Source organism: Lutra lutra, chromosome 11, assembly GCF_902655055.1.
Source record: "Lutra lutra chromosome 11, mLutLut1.2, whole genome shotgun sequence".
NCBI classification, from domain to species: domain Eukaryota; kingdom Metazoa; phylum Chordata; class Mammalia; order Carnivora; family Mustelidae; genus Lutra; species Lutra lutra.
The window spans coordinates 66088773-66103254 of NC_062288.1; the positions used below are offsets into that span (position 1 = coordinate 66088773).

Below are 14482 nucleotides of genomic sequence, written 5' to 3' on the forward strand. Positions count from 1 at the left end.
CAAAGCAATAAACGTGTAAAGGCCTGTGTCAATGGCTATTTGTGCTATTAATTAATGAAATGGGCTCAGAATTCCAATTTCTCTTTTCCCTTGTTTTGATGAACATTTTTGACACAAAATGAAATTGTTTTGTTTTTAAGACTTCTCTATGCTTTAATATTCATAAAACTCTACAATAAGCGTAGATAGTGAGTCAATAGCACATCCCCAAATTTATCTGGACATGAAACCCTTTTGTTCTATTGTGTCTCACATGAACAGGCTCTACAAAACACACTCTGGGAAATCCCCAGAGGAGGTGTCAGCCCCATTTCCTTTATGCCATGTTATCTAACATACCACTGACAGAAATCAGATGTATAACCCAAGAACTATCATAGCCACCAGAATGCATATTCCCTTTGTGTAGCTGCTGCAGGTAGTGAAGTAGCTGCAGTCTTGGGAAAATCACAGTGCCGAACGTCCCAGACCTTCTTGCACAGCATCCCTGTAAGTGGCCTCTTAAGAAGAGTAGTCAGGATTCCCTGAACAGCACAGGAATGTTCTCACAGAATGACTGAGAGATGGAAGATGGGATGGGGAGAGGGAAGGGAAGAAGACAAGACAGAGAACTTCTCCATTCCATCCCAAGGAATCCACATAATCCAAGGCGTGGCACTTACATGGCCATGCTGGTCCAGTTCATTGTTGGTGAGTTTCACCTTTTCAAAAGACACCATCTGCTTGAGTAGCTGCTCACCAGTAAAAGGAGAGTCTGGGTGTACATAAAGCCTAAGAAAATTGTAAGAGAATATTATTGAGTCATCTTTTAAAAATCTGTTCTTTGTGGGTTATAAAACAGTTTGATTCTAAAGGAATACAAAAACCTCATATAAATGGTGAATTTGACTTGCCCCAGATAACCTCAAATTTAATAATCGAACAGTGTCAAAATAACTTTAAAACATCTAAATATGTTTCTTCATGTACTGGCCATCTAAAAGAGGTAAGACCTATTGTCGGCTCAGCAAGCCATTTTTAAAAAGGTGCATATTTTTCCATCTATCTAATCAACTATTGGTCTGCTTCAGTAAAATATGAAATTTTATTACCGTTGTAGGTATTTTCAAACAAAAGACTAGTTTATACTAATTGTATAATGGGTGCATAACATAAGTACTGCTAAAGAAATAAGTCAATACGAGAAAGACTACTATCACATGATCTCCCTAATATGAGGAAGTAGAGATGCAACATGGGGGCATGGGGGGCAGGAAAAGAATAAATGAAACAAGATGGGATCAGAAGGGAGACAAACCCCTAAGAGACTCTGAATGTCACAAAACAAACTGAGGGTGGCAGTGGGGAGGGAGAGGGTGGTGGGGTTATGGACACTGGGGAGAGTATGTGATATGGTGAGTGCTCTGAATTGTGTAAGCCTGATGATTCACAGACCCATAGCCCTGGGGCTAATAATACATTATATGTTTATAAAAAAATTTAAAAAAAATTTTTTTAAAGTACTGCTAAAAAGCAATGAAGGCATAAAGAACTAAAGAGGAAACAATTCTAGAGAATCCATTCATTTATACTTGAAGATGACTCAGTTTGAAGTTTATCAAAACATGACAAGTAATTTAAATACAGCAGCCTGGCTAACTTTTAATAGTCCACAGATCACGGTCCATTGCTCCTTTACTACCTTAAATACTACCACTTTCATCTAGTTAAGTGTTCACTAAACGACACTGAAAATAAGCTGGGTAAACCTCAAATTATTCAGTACATTTATTCATAAAGAGCTTATGCAGGGGACACTTTAATGGGAAAAAATGTATTTATCAAGTATTTATCATTTATTGATCAGCTACAAAATGCAAGGCAATCTTTTCCTCATTCACAGTTACATGCAGGCCATCTGTTCTACCAGCAAGGATAACACAAAGTACAACTCTTTGTAAATTCTAATCTTGGTATCCACTCGACATAAGCTTTTCTGAAGTCAGGGAAGATTACAGAATTTGTGAAAGAGAAAGGATAGGACAAATCCTTTTATCCATTTAACAGGTTATTTATATCTCAACTTTTATAGGATCCTTATAATTTTAATTAAACATAAATATTATGGTTTGGGGGAAAGTCAGGGGGAAAAGTCACAAAACTTTTCCCTGCAGTACTTATGGAAAAAAAAACAAGAAGGCTGTGCCATGCTTTGTCACACAGAGGACTAAGAATTAGGTGTCCATGCTGACACGCTAAAGCCATCAGAAGCAGAGCACCAAAAAGGCACTAGAAATTCCTACCAAACCCATGGAAGAACTTTAAAGGCTTTAGGAGTGGGTTTGTCTGCCTGTTTGTTTTGGAGGTCAAAAGTGTCTTTCAATTTAAGTATTCCTTGATGACACACTCATAATATCTTTTCAAGTACACCCCTCCAAGACTAGAACTTTACACATGCAATGGTTTTACCGACCAGCACATCCTACCTACTCCATCAAAAAAGTTTCAAAAATATTTAAACTCCTAGGAGCACATGAAATGTTCCCTCTTCATCAATTCCACATGTGTAATCACGTTAATAAAGTCTAACTCATTTAAATATCAGTTACTTTAAAGACAACGAAATGTTGTATATGAAAACACAACATTATTTTAGATAATGTTTTGCCTGTTGTTGAGATCAAAATGATATCGTCAAATATTATTTGTTTTGATTAGGAACAACTGACGGTAAACTTCTGTCTGAAATAAGCAAAAAGAACCACAAGGAATTTCCACCATCAATACAAAAATGATCAACTTCGCTATCCCAAACCTTTCCCTTATGGAGCTATGAAATACAGCATTATTTTTAAATAGTAATAAAAAACATTTGTTTAAATTATCTAGCATAACCTATAACACACTAAACATTTTTATCTAATATCAATATAAATAAACTTTAGTAGGATGAATGAAAAAACATACAGGAAGCCCCTCCTCTCTCAAGTCCCCCAGGACTTAAAATTCCAGCAATAGCTTAAACATGCTTCAGTTAAGATAGTGTATTGGTACGTGCTTTCCTTCTCCAACCAGAGCAGATTAGTAACATAAACAAGGCATGTCATATTTCCAAAGTCATGCTGGCCTGCACCAGTTCCCCAAACCTTCTGATAGGAAGAAAACATATGCTAAGTAAGAGTGATTAACTTCTTAAAGGAGAGACTTTGGGGGAGGAGGAGGAAGGATTTGCTTGTAAAAATAGTTAGGAATCTGCTGAAATACCCCTTCTCTCTCTCTTTCTCGTTTAAAAAGATTTTGGAGAGTTTGGAAGGAAGCCTGAGAGAAATGTGAATCAGCTACTAAATAATAAAGAGTAAAAAATACAAATTATAAACTGCTAGAAACTGGTGAATCTTGATCAATTTAAAAAAAGGGGGTATAACATTTTTTAAAAAGTTCTTAGTCTGCTTATTTGTTATTTAATATACTGATTTGGAAGGGGTTGGGAAGATGTCCTTCCTAGTCTCTTGTGGGAATGGAAAACTCTGAGAAGCTTCTTTTAACAAAATCTCTTCTCCAGTGTATTTAGCATACTGTAAGTTCAGTAAGATGATTAAATCAGACTAAGTAAGCTTAATATTGCATCTGAACTAGTATGTACAAATTGTCTGTGTTGGTTCTGTGCCTTGACTAAAACTCCAGATTAGATACACAGAACCAGCCATAACTTCAAAATTCTTAATCTGTATATGTAAATAAATTCTTTGTTCTGATATGAATTTCCAACCAATTACAAAAATTAGATAATCAGAAAACAACTTAAAAACAGTAAGGTTTGGTTTTAGAACCCTAAATGTAAAGTCTGCTAATATCCTCTGTTTGTATTAAAGTATGCAGTTAGGTTCCTATAACTTAAGCTACTACTTTTTGCATAAGCTCATACATGCTCTTTTTTTCCCCTAGAAGGCTAATTTGGGTAAAGCAGCAACAATAAAAAACAGCATGTGATTTTTTTAAACAGGGTTCTCCTTTCTGAAAAATATTATTACCAATGAATAGCACAAAAATAAACATATATGATCCCTAACATACCTAGTAATGTTTCACGTAAAAGAATAGTAACCTGACGTTGAATTACATGCATCTACTGAAGTTACTATGGAGAAGGGGAAAAAAAGGAGTTAGGTTTTCTTACTTAAAATGTCTGAGTCCTTTATTGGTCAAAAACAACTGCATTTCCCCAAAATGACCTTTATTGTGTGCAGATATAACCATATTACTTAAAAATATTTACTATAAGCAACCCAAATGCACTCTCCTAAAACAGACTTTTAGGGCAACCACTTCCTCATTAGGTGTATTGAGTCTGGTATTAAGTAGCCACCTAGAAATGATGGGTGCCAAAAGAAATGGGTCCGGATTTCTAATGAATACTCCAGCTGAAATTAGGAAAGCACGGAAAGGAATTATGAGAAAGATAAAATTAAAGACAACACTGTCTCTGCAAACTCTGCCTTTCTATTTTGATATTCTGTGAAGTCAGTCCTGGAGCATCCGTGCTAGGAATGTTTTCTACCAGAGCTCACCACAGCGAAACCAGTTCTGTTTGAAATGCAACCAACCAGAGACTGTCTGCTCTCAGAGTTAAAACGCATTTTGCTCTGCCCGAAAATCTGGAGGCACAAACCTGGCAGGCAGCGGTGGGTCTGCCTTGCCAGCCACCAGCCAGGAGGACCGGTGGTAGGCATAGCGGTACCTCTTGTTGTCCACAGGGACGATGTCCATCAGGACTATGTACTTGGCCTCAGGATCCACGCCCGAAAATGACACTCGGATGGTAGGAAACATCCTCCTGACACAGGGAAACAAAGAGAATCGGCCAGAGCTCACACTGCCCAAGGAGCCCACCAAATTAAAGAGGAGGTCATACTCCCCTCCCTGGCCCCCAAACCCTTTTTTTGTTTCCACAGAGAAGGGAATTCAGAGACCTTCTTTCTCCCAAGCATAGATAATTTTAGGTGTCACCTTTACAGGAGTCCTCATCACTAGGTGAAAAGTTTTGTTTTGTTTTCTAATACCCATAGGTCTGCATTAGGGGAAATGCTATGTTATATTATCAAGCCTGTTAGGCTCCCAGACCAAAATCTGGAACTGACTGAGTTGCCCAGTCCCCTAGGGCTACAGGGAGAAAACTTGCTCCAGCAGCAGAAATCTAGGGTGGGGTTTGGTTTCCGGAGACCCTGGGCTATTTCCCAGAATCCAGAGAGCTGGAGTGACCAGGGCTTGCAATGGGCCACGGACCTTTAGAGTCTTTGCCCCAGGCCTGGGAAGCCGCCTCTGCCGCGCGGCTTCTGCCCGCCTCCCACCACCCCCGGCCCAGCTACAGCATCCGGGGGCCCACCTCACCAGCACTCCATCCTACACAGAGTGTGGTCGTTTCAAATTTCATTCTTCTGCACAGGTTTTAATTTTAGTTTTTAATGGGAACTGGCGGCTTTTGCAAATTGAGGCCAATAAAATGGAAGCTACTGCCTCACTCCAAGCACCCAGCAGCCTGCCCTGCACTCCCAGTATGAGTTCCCTCTTCCACTCCAGATGCCATCCCCCGAAGCCCCAAGCCCTCTCAGACGGAAGCTCCCAAGATCCCCACGCCCCTCTCATCAAGGCCGAGGTGGGGTTTTCCATGGCCAGATCCCGAGAAAGCACGTGCTTGGACATCTGTCTCAGCAGTTCTTTCGAAAAGCAAGTCAGGGGAAAGAAGCCCTCATTAAGCGAAGCTTCCTCTAGGTGCTCTGGATTAGTGGGGTTTCACCCAGTTCCTGGGAACACCCTAGGCCACCCAGGGCACCATTCTCACCACCCCACTCCTCACACACCGAGCCCCCCCCACCCCCTCCCCCACCCTGCTACCTGCCAGACTTGGTGATGATCATCTCTGTTCCCAGCTCATGGAATTTGTCCCAGAGCTCCTTGGTCTCCAGGCTGCAGGCAATTTTGGCCATTTCCTCACTGGGGATGATGGGGGTGGTGGGGATCAGTGGCTCAGTACACAGAGAGGAGGAGGATGGGCTGCTGCTGCCCCCACCACCAAACTCCCCGTGAGCATCCAGGCTGGTCAGTTCACCCAGGGGTTGGGCACAGGATGACTTCTCAACAAATTGTTCTGCAGGAAAAGAGAATGGAGGACGACAGCTAACGTTATCAAGCAAAGATACAGGAAGGAGAACAACACAACCAAAATAGGTTCTGGACTTAACTTGGGAAAAGTTAAGTTCGGAAACTCCAGGAAGGCAGTGATAACTCATCTATAAATATGTATCTCTATATATATCTAGATATATATGTGTATATGTGCGTGTGTATGTGTGTGTGTGTGTGTATATATATATATCTCCCTAGAGTGACATACCCAGTGCTTGCTTACTGAACCAAATGAGTTCTAGAACTTATAGGTTATTACTACCATTATGAAAGCCACTTTGGGAACTAAAAATGTAAGGAGTAGATAAAGGGAAAGGAGGTGATCACGGAAGATGAAAAGCAAGTATTTCTGTTGTTATCCCTCCCACATTCTAGACTTTGCTTGTGGGATCTGGTGCCAGTCCTGCCTCTCTGACAACCAGGAGAGACTTTTCTCCAGGGAGACCAAGGGAATGAAGAGATCAGCACTTGGACATAAACTTTCCCTTCTGTCCTGAGCCTTCTCTCCATAAGAAAAAAAAAAAAAAAATGAAAAGGAGGAGGTGAAGTGGAGAAAAGTGGGGATGTGGTTAAAACAAAAACAAACAAACAAAAAAAATTAAGTAACTTCACATCTCTGCCTGGCTCTCCATTTTCTAGGCTTTGATATGAGTGCATTTTTACAATATCCCTCCCAGCGTGAGAGCTTATGAAAGACTCAAACATATCACAGAAGTGAGCTCCCCAGGCCATTTTGGGAACCACTGTGAAACAACTGCTTGAGCAAGTGTGTGTATTTTTCTCTCAAAAAGGTCCTGGAAGTAAGGAAAACAACCCCGACCCCAGGCTAGCAGAGTATTAAAGTAGGAAGAACACCATCCGCCATCAGGCTGGAATACCACGGCCTATGAACCAAACATTCTCCTCCACAGCTGATAAGGGCCTAGGACTACACCAGTCACTTTGATGGAATACAGGGGGACTTTTGTAATTGTCCCAATTATCTTGCATCCCTTAAAAAAGAAACTACTTGAATCTGCAATGTGAAACTGATCTCTAAACAACGCTGTTCTGGGTACCCTCAAGGAACTGAAACAAGTTCTAAACGTAGGTATACACATATACATGCCATATATCACAGAAAGCATTTTATTTCCCCTTGACTTGGGGCAGACAAGCAGGAAACAGGGAATTTTTTTTTTTTTTTACCTTTTCTTCTCTTACAATAATAATCCAACTCATTGTAACATTTTAAATTAAGGATAACTACATTAATTATTTTAGTCCTATATTCCCAAATTCAAAGAAAGAAAAGTATGCCAGGGCACAGTCTTACTTGCAATGAATATCTTCAAAAACACATTCACATAATGTCTTCATAGGGAATCAACAAGTAGCCTCAGAAATTTTCTTATTTTCTGACAACTGAAAAAGCCAAGTCCCTAAGCTCCAGACTAACGACTGTGGGGGTTGGAAAGTGGAGGAGGAAAATGATACAGAATTGCTTTAACACAATATGATGTGTCAGTTGTATTTCAATAAAAAAACATTTAAGAAATGTTGTAGTGGTCTAAAGCAGTTCTTCTAAATAGATTTAGTGTGTTTAAATGGGCAAACGTGGGACGCTTTCCAGTCCCCACCCCACAGCTGCTTCAACATCTCTGGTGTTCCAAAGCACGGCATTCTCTCTTAACAGAACCTCTAGGTGTTTCTCTCGCAGGAGTCCTCGGCTTGTTGTGCTCTGGAGAACTGGCCTGTGCAATGGACTAGAATGCCTGCTGGTCCTTTCAGATCCTGTCTCAAAAGCCCAGGGGAAGGATGGTCATTTTACAGACTATGTGTGTTTGTGGTGGGGGAGAGGTTATGGCTTTATAGCTTAGAGTTTAGATTAAAAGTGAGTATTCTCGGGGCGCCTGGGTGGCTCAGTGGGTTAAGCCGCTGCCTTCGGCTCAGGTCATGATCTCAGGGTCCTGGGATCGAGCCCCACATCGGGCTCTCTGCTCAGCGGGGAGCCTGCTTCCTCCTCTCTCTCTCTGCCTTCCTCTCCGTCTACTTGTGATCTCTCTCTGTCAAATAAATAAATAAAATCTTTAAAAAAAAAAAAGTGAGTATTCTCAGGAAAAGAAACAGAAAAAGAAAGCAATACAGAAATGAGCTGGAAATGGCAAGTTTCCCAGTCTGCTGTCTATAATTCTGACAGGAATTTTAACCCCAAGTGCTCTTTTCCTGCTAGCTACCAAACTGCAGTGAGGGTGTTTATAAATAATTCAAGAATTTATAAAGAATTCAAACTCCTTCTAAATAGGAGTGGATAATGTTGGGCAGTCTCAGGAATATAACTTTGAAACTGTTGGTTAATATTTCTGTAAACAGTTGGGGGTTTTGTTTCTTTGGTTGTTTCCATATTTTTTCCACAGGCTTGGATTTCGACAGGAGGGCATGTGGGAAGAACCAGGGGAAGGGAGTGAAAAACCTTGGAGGGCAGAATTTTTGACAATATATTTTCTGGAGCTCTTCCGGTTTCCTTTTCCTTGGTTCTAAGCTGCTCTGGGGATTTTAGCTCTTTCTTTTCTCTCAGCCGGACTCTCTTATTTTTCATCTCTAACACTCTATCTTTCATACTAGGATTGTTGTTTCAGATGTGAGATGTTAAAGTATTGGAAAGGACAGAGAAAAAGAAAGAAAACATTGGGGAGAGTTAAAAAAGAAATATTACCCTAAGTTTGCTATTTGATGTTTCTCATCATCTTAGGGCTATCAGATGATCAGGATATAGAATGATTATTTCCCGGGGACCCAAGAAGTGATGATAACACTCCTAAACGGACTCTGAAACATTCAAGCCCAGCAGTTTCTTTCCCACACAGTTCACTTGCGCTCAGGGAACATAATCCTTATTTTCCCTTTACTCTGATCCTAGTGTCTTCTATAAATGGTAAAGGTTGTTAAATAAACAGTATAGCTAAAAGTTGAGGAATTTGGAAAATGGTTACTGGCTAATGTTTTTGCCAACCTCCACTGAAAACGATGTCTCACTGATAAGTCTGGAGCTTCTGTGAAGAAAATTGCTCATGTGGGGAGAAATGGCTTATTCTACAGCACTTGACAATGGTTTTAAGGAGCTGGTTCTGTTTAATCGATTGAAATAAGAGGAAAAACAAAATTCCACTAGTTTCTCCCGAAGTCGCTAAGAGTCTCCTTGGTATCAAACTGCACACGCAGGTGTACACGCATGGTAAATCCTGTTGAATCTTCAAAAGGGTTAATTATTGTTTATCCCTGTTTGTCCCAACAAAGTTAAACACATTCTCATACAGACGACTTGACAAGGGGATTCTAGACGAATGGGTAGGGAATGGGGCTAGCGCAGAGACAAGACGCGAAACCGGCTGTCCGGGAAGACCCCAAAGAAAATTTGGGCGGAAAAGGAAAGACTCTCCCACCCCTAGCGTCGGGCCCCTGACCCGAGGATCAGAAGCTGCCTCGAGCACGGAAAGGCAGCCACCCTCGAGAGCCTCCCGCAGGCAGGGGACAGAGGGTCAGACGGATGCGCACGGCGCCCCTGCCCACAGCGGACATTCAGGCAGCCAGACTTACCCAGAGGTTTGATGGTGTTTTCGGTGCCCTCCTTCTCCTTGGAGCCGCCGCTCGACATGAGCGCGGCGATGGAGAAGGCGTTGGCCCGGGAGGAGAGCTGTGGCTTGGGCGACGCTGTGAACTCCATGGCCCCCAGCGTACGGTCCTCGCCACGGACCGGGCCTGCCGAACTGCCTTCCAGCCTCCCCCAGGGGAGACAAAACCCGACACACAGCGCAAAGTTTCCAAGTGCAATCTCAGCGGAGTTGGGAACTCCAGATGAGTCAGCCCCAACCTCCCAAGAGCTCCACACTGGCCTCTGTCCCTCACCGCAAAGCCCTCCAGCCCCAAAGACTTCGAACTAGCCGGAGAGGACACGGGAGGACCAGCAGCGGGCTCAACCGGGCGCGCGAACACTGGGGCGCTCCGCGAAACCACCGGCTGCGCCGCCGGAGGTGGAGACGAGCATCGGACGCGCAAAGCCCAGGGGTCTTGCCGCACCTCCACGGCGTCCTTCCTCCCTCCGCGCGCCGGAAACAGCCGGAGCGGCCCAACCTGCAAGAAGGTGGCGACCGGTAGAGCGCCGGTGCGAGGGGGCGAACGCCAACGAGCGCGAGCGAAGGCGTGCGCAGCACGGCGCGGCGGGGAGGACACTGCGCCCGGGCGCTCGCAGCCCGGCGCCTTAATTTGCTGGCGGTAGCTATCCCGGCGGCCCGCAGCCAGTCAGCTCCTTCTCACGTCACCGCTTCCTGATTCCGCCGCCGGGGGCGGGGCCGCGGGCCGGGCTGGGAGGGCGCGCCCCGGGCGCGGTGCCCGCACCGCCTCGCGCCGCTACCCGCCGCAAACCTGGCGCCCGTTCGGAAAAAAGTGTCACCGCCTAGCTACCGCGGATGCCGCTAGCCTCGTCTCCAAGTCCCAGGGCGGAAGGGACGAGCGCGCGGTCGGGAGCGGGTATTTCTGAAGCGGCTAGGACGCGGGATTCTGGGAGTGGCCCAGTGCGGGAACCTAGATCAGAGGTAGCCTGGGGGAGTTCCTGCTTCTTCCATTCTTTTTCTTCCCGTTGCTCAAAGTTCCAAAAGAAAGTGGGGAAGCTCTAAGTAGAGCCGGAACCGGTGCCACAGAGCCAGCACCTACTGACCAGATCCTATTCGCGAGTCAGCTCCCAGGGCTGGTCCCCCGCACTCGTTGGGCTCCAAAATAAATCTGTCTGCTTGACAGGGGGACTGGAGAGACACAGCCCAGTAAAGGACATGCTAAGGGAGGGCTTCGAGCGTTTGGCAAAGGATGCTGCTCTCAGAACCACGGCTTCTGCTACGCACCAGAGCGTCACTTACGCGGGGTTCCTGTTCCCGAAAGGGACTCGGGAAAGTGGGGCCTCCACGAAGGGAAGGCGCGGGGCGGGAGCGGTGCCGGGGGCGCAGCACCCTGCGGGACCACGCGACGCGAGGTGGGAGACTGCGAGATTTACAGCGCATTAGCTTGGTAGACAAGGGCTCTTCTGCCTTCGCAAACTGAGCTGCGACCAGGACTTCCCACGGCCTTATGGGGGTCGTCCTGTTGGCCCTGTTCAGCTTGAATAACTCAAATTCTCCGAATTCGCAGGGTAATCCGCTTCACTCGGAGCCGTGTAAACTCAGGCTGACACACACACTCAAGTTGTACATGTAAATATTTGCGCTCCTTACCAGCCAGTCGGTCTGGCGATTAGGAGCCTCTTGGTGGGTCTTAACATTTAAAAGAAAGAGAAAACAGCTTCCATTTCCCACCAGCACTTTTCTCCCTTCCCTGCACCCCCGAGGGCCCAGCCTCCTGGAATAAACTTCCGGGGAAAAGCTAAAAAGTCAGAAGCTGAGAACTTTTATGAAAGTGAAATGATGACATATGGGAAAGTCGTAATTTAAGCCACTCTTGCTGATGCGTATCAATAGTTTCTAACAAGGTGCTGCATACTGGTGACTAAAGGTATTCCGCTATCGGTCTCCAGGTACAAAGTGTGTACATGCAAATATTTGGGGGAAATTCGTAAAATCATAGGTTTTATTACTGGAAGGGGTTTACACTGTCCAGTAGCCTATCTCCATTTGCTTTTGAGAAGGAAACACCAGGGAGGGCTTGGCAGGGGCACATCTCCTCTCCAGTTCCCCCAGCCAGCTAGAGGCAAACCCCAGCGCCAGACTGGCACTCCAGGCCACCCTCTTGGTCACACGATGGCCCTGCAGTTGTGCCTGCGCTGTTCGCGAGAGATCAAGAGCAGAGCTAATGCCGGCTGAGAGCAGAGGCTCTCAGATTAAACGTTAGGAAGAGCAGAGACTAAGCCAACCGGGTGTACCTAACCACCAGCCTCCATTCTTGAGCCTTTGGTCTTTTTGCTGTTTTGGAACAACTCAGACCCTCCGCTGTTGTTGAAAATCACTTCACCCCTCCAGCGCAAACCCCATCTCAATGCAACAGTGACATTTCCCTCTTGAATGTAAGGTGCATACTGGTTCCTTTCCAGTCTCCCAGTCTCAGAAAGGGAGATTTCTGACAAAAGCGTTTTTTGTTTGTTTTTTAACTTTTTATCGGAGTGAGGGTGATGTCATGGTTGGTCCAGAGCTTGATATATGCTTCAAAAGGGGTGGCAAAAATCTTTTTGCTGGTTTTAGTTTTCAAGAACTACGGAATTATACCTCAATTTTTAAAACTTGCCATTACACTTCTATGCAGAGAAAACATCGTTTCTTTTCGTAATTATCCTAATGGTTTAGAATGGAATTTGAATAATTTCATGACATGGATATTTTGGGGAAAATTGGCCCGCCGAGGGGAAAGCTGACTTGCTCCCAATCAGCTTCCACTTCCTTTTCCAATTGCGACGGGCCATAGCCCAATTCTGAGTCTCTTGTGGGCAGAACTCCTACTATTCATCCTATTAAAAGGTAAAATAGAAAGCACAAAAAGCTAAATGAGCGCAGAAGCAGGAGGCAAACCAGAGGAATTGAAAAGGCCACTTTAAACAAATCCGGGCGCGAGAGGTGAGCCGTTTGGGGATCCCTAACAAGCTATGCATCTTGCTGGTGTTGAAACCGTGGCAGTAAAATGTGCACTACAACATAATTATCGGGGGGTGGGGGGCACCTCGTTCCTTAGATTTATTGCCTTTGCGAATCAATATGGTGCTATAAAAACGGGGAACCAGTGCTTGGTTGAGAGGTGCTGTCAAAGGGTGATTCGAAGCGGTCCCGAAGCGGAGAGCGCTGAGGTTCTGAGGTCCCTTCAAAACCTCAGTGTTAGCGCGGATTAACAGGTAAAGCCACCACAGGGGTTGGAAACAAAGCAATCACATTAACACTTCCCTCCAGGCCTTGCTCCGGCTGACGACAGGCCGGCGGGGGCGCTTTGGGATACGGGAACTCGCAATCCGACTTGGAGAAGGCTTTGAATCTTGACTTTAGAGCGCTTTAGCCCTAAGACTTTGTATAGGTTATCTAAACATCTCAAAGCCTCAGTTTCACTATCTACATTTAAATAGGGCCAATAATTTATTCCTACCTGGAAGAAGGCTCTGTGGATTCATGAGATAACTTGTCCAATACAAGCCCCTAAGCCATAGCAAACCTTAACACCGCTGTATGTAAAACATAAGCACAGAATTTTATTAAATTTCGAACTGCGGCTTCGCGATTGTAGACCTGTATCTCTCGCACACGCTTGTCGAGTTAACTGTAGGGACAGTTTTGGAAGGTGCTCCGAGGAGTGGAGTCACATGGTGATAAGGGGCCTTTCCTTAAACCCCTTTAAATTTTGGAGCCTAAGAATTAAACCTTTTGGTTATACGTCTGAGTTTGGGTATACCGAGTTTGGAGGACTGGAAGATGTCTCCCTATACATTACACACTTTCAAATTCTCGTTTGTAGTCTCCGTAACTCGAAAGTTAGTGGTCTCAGAGACCAGCCCAGGAAGTAATTGGTTTCCCGCTTTTGGCCAATGATTCCTCGCTTAACGAATGCTAACGCAGAACCCTCCGCCGACAGCGGCTGGGACCGGTCGCCGGCTGGTCTCGCTCACCCGCGGGCAACACCAGGAGCCAGAGCGCGCCAGGGCTGCGGGACGGGTTGCCAGACCCAGAGCGCCGCCGTGCCCCCGAGGGTGACAGCGGGAGAGAAGGTGAGAAGAGAGACCTGTTTCTGGGCACCCGGGCAGCTACTCGAGAACTTGGCCCGAGATCCCGTCCCCATCCTCCCTTTCTCTTTCTGGTAAATACTTTAAAAACGACAATAATGGTGCTTTGGGATTCCTAAATTCGGTTTACGGAATAGAAAAGTCCCGAAGCAGCGTGGGGAGGGCGGCCGCAGCCCCTCGGAGGCGGCCGCAGCACGTTCCCGGAGAGAGCAGCGCGCGTCCGCGCGCGGGGAAACGGAGCGCGCGGCGAGGCCTCGGATTTCGATCGCTTGACTGGAGGGCTGCGAGTCCCAGCCTTTCCTGGGAGAAGTGCGGGCCTTGGCTCAGACGTACACCCTGGCGGGGTTGCGTTTTCTTGAACTCAGATGGTCCCCTCAAGCGCCCAGCCAGCCCAGGCCCCAAGAACAGGCCTGCAGCATCCCGGCCTTCCGGCCCACCCCGGACGACCCTGGGCCTTGGCGCTCCCGGCGCCCTCGCCTAGTTCCGGCTTTAAGCGCAAGGCAAAGATCCTCTCCTCCAGGGGTGCGGCTGGAGCTTGTCATCTCTTTGGTCCCACATGGTGTGCATATGCGTGTGCGCGCTTTTGGTTCTGGACTTCAAACT

The 14482-nt window shown here is 45.7% G+C and overlaps 1 protein-coding gene across 2 annotated transcripts in view; it reads right to left on the reverse strand.

Moving 5' to 3' along the window:
• The window catches only part of TBX20 (T-box transcription factor 20), a 60432-nt gene extending 50562 nt beyond the window's left edge, over positions 1–9870 (reverse strand). For both annotated transcript variants that reach the window (XM_047695487.1, XM_047695488.1), the window contains exons 1-4: positions 9739–9870; positions 5872–6124; positions 4649–4813; positions 663–771 (exon numbers count right to left, since the gene is read on the reverse strand). In XM_047695487.1, the coding sequence (XP_047551443.1) occupies positions 663–771; positions 4649–4813; positions 5872–6124; positions 9739–9865 (654 nt within the window). In that variant the 5' untranslated portion in view covers positions 9866–9870. The remainder of the gene's footprint in view (positions 1–662; positions 772–4648; positions 4814–5871; positions 6125–9738) is intronic.
• Between the last annotated feature and the right edge of the window lie 4612 nt (positions 9871–14482).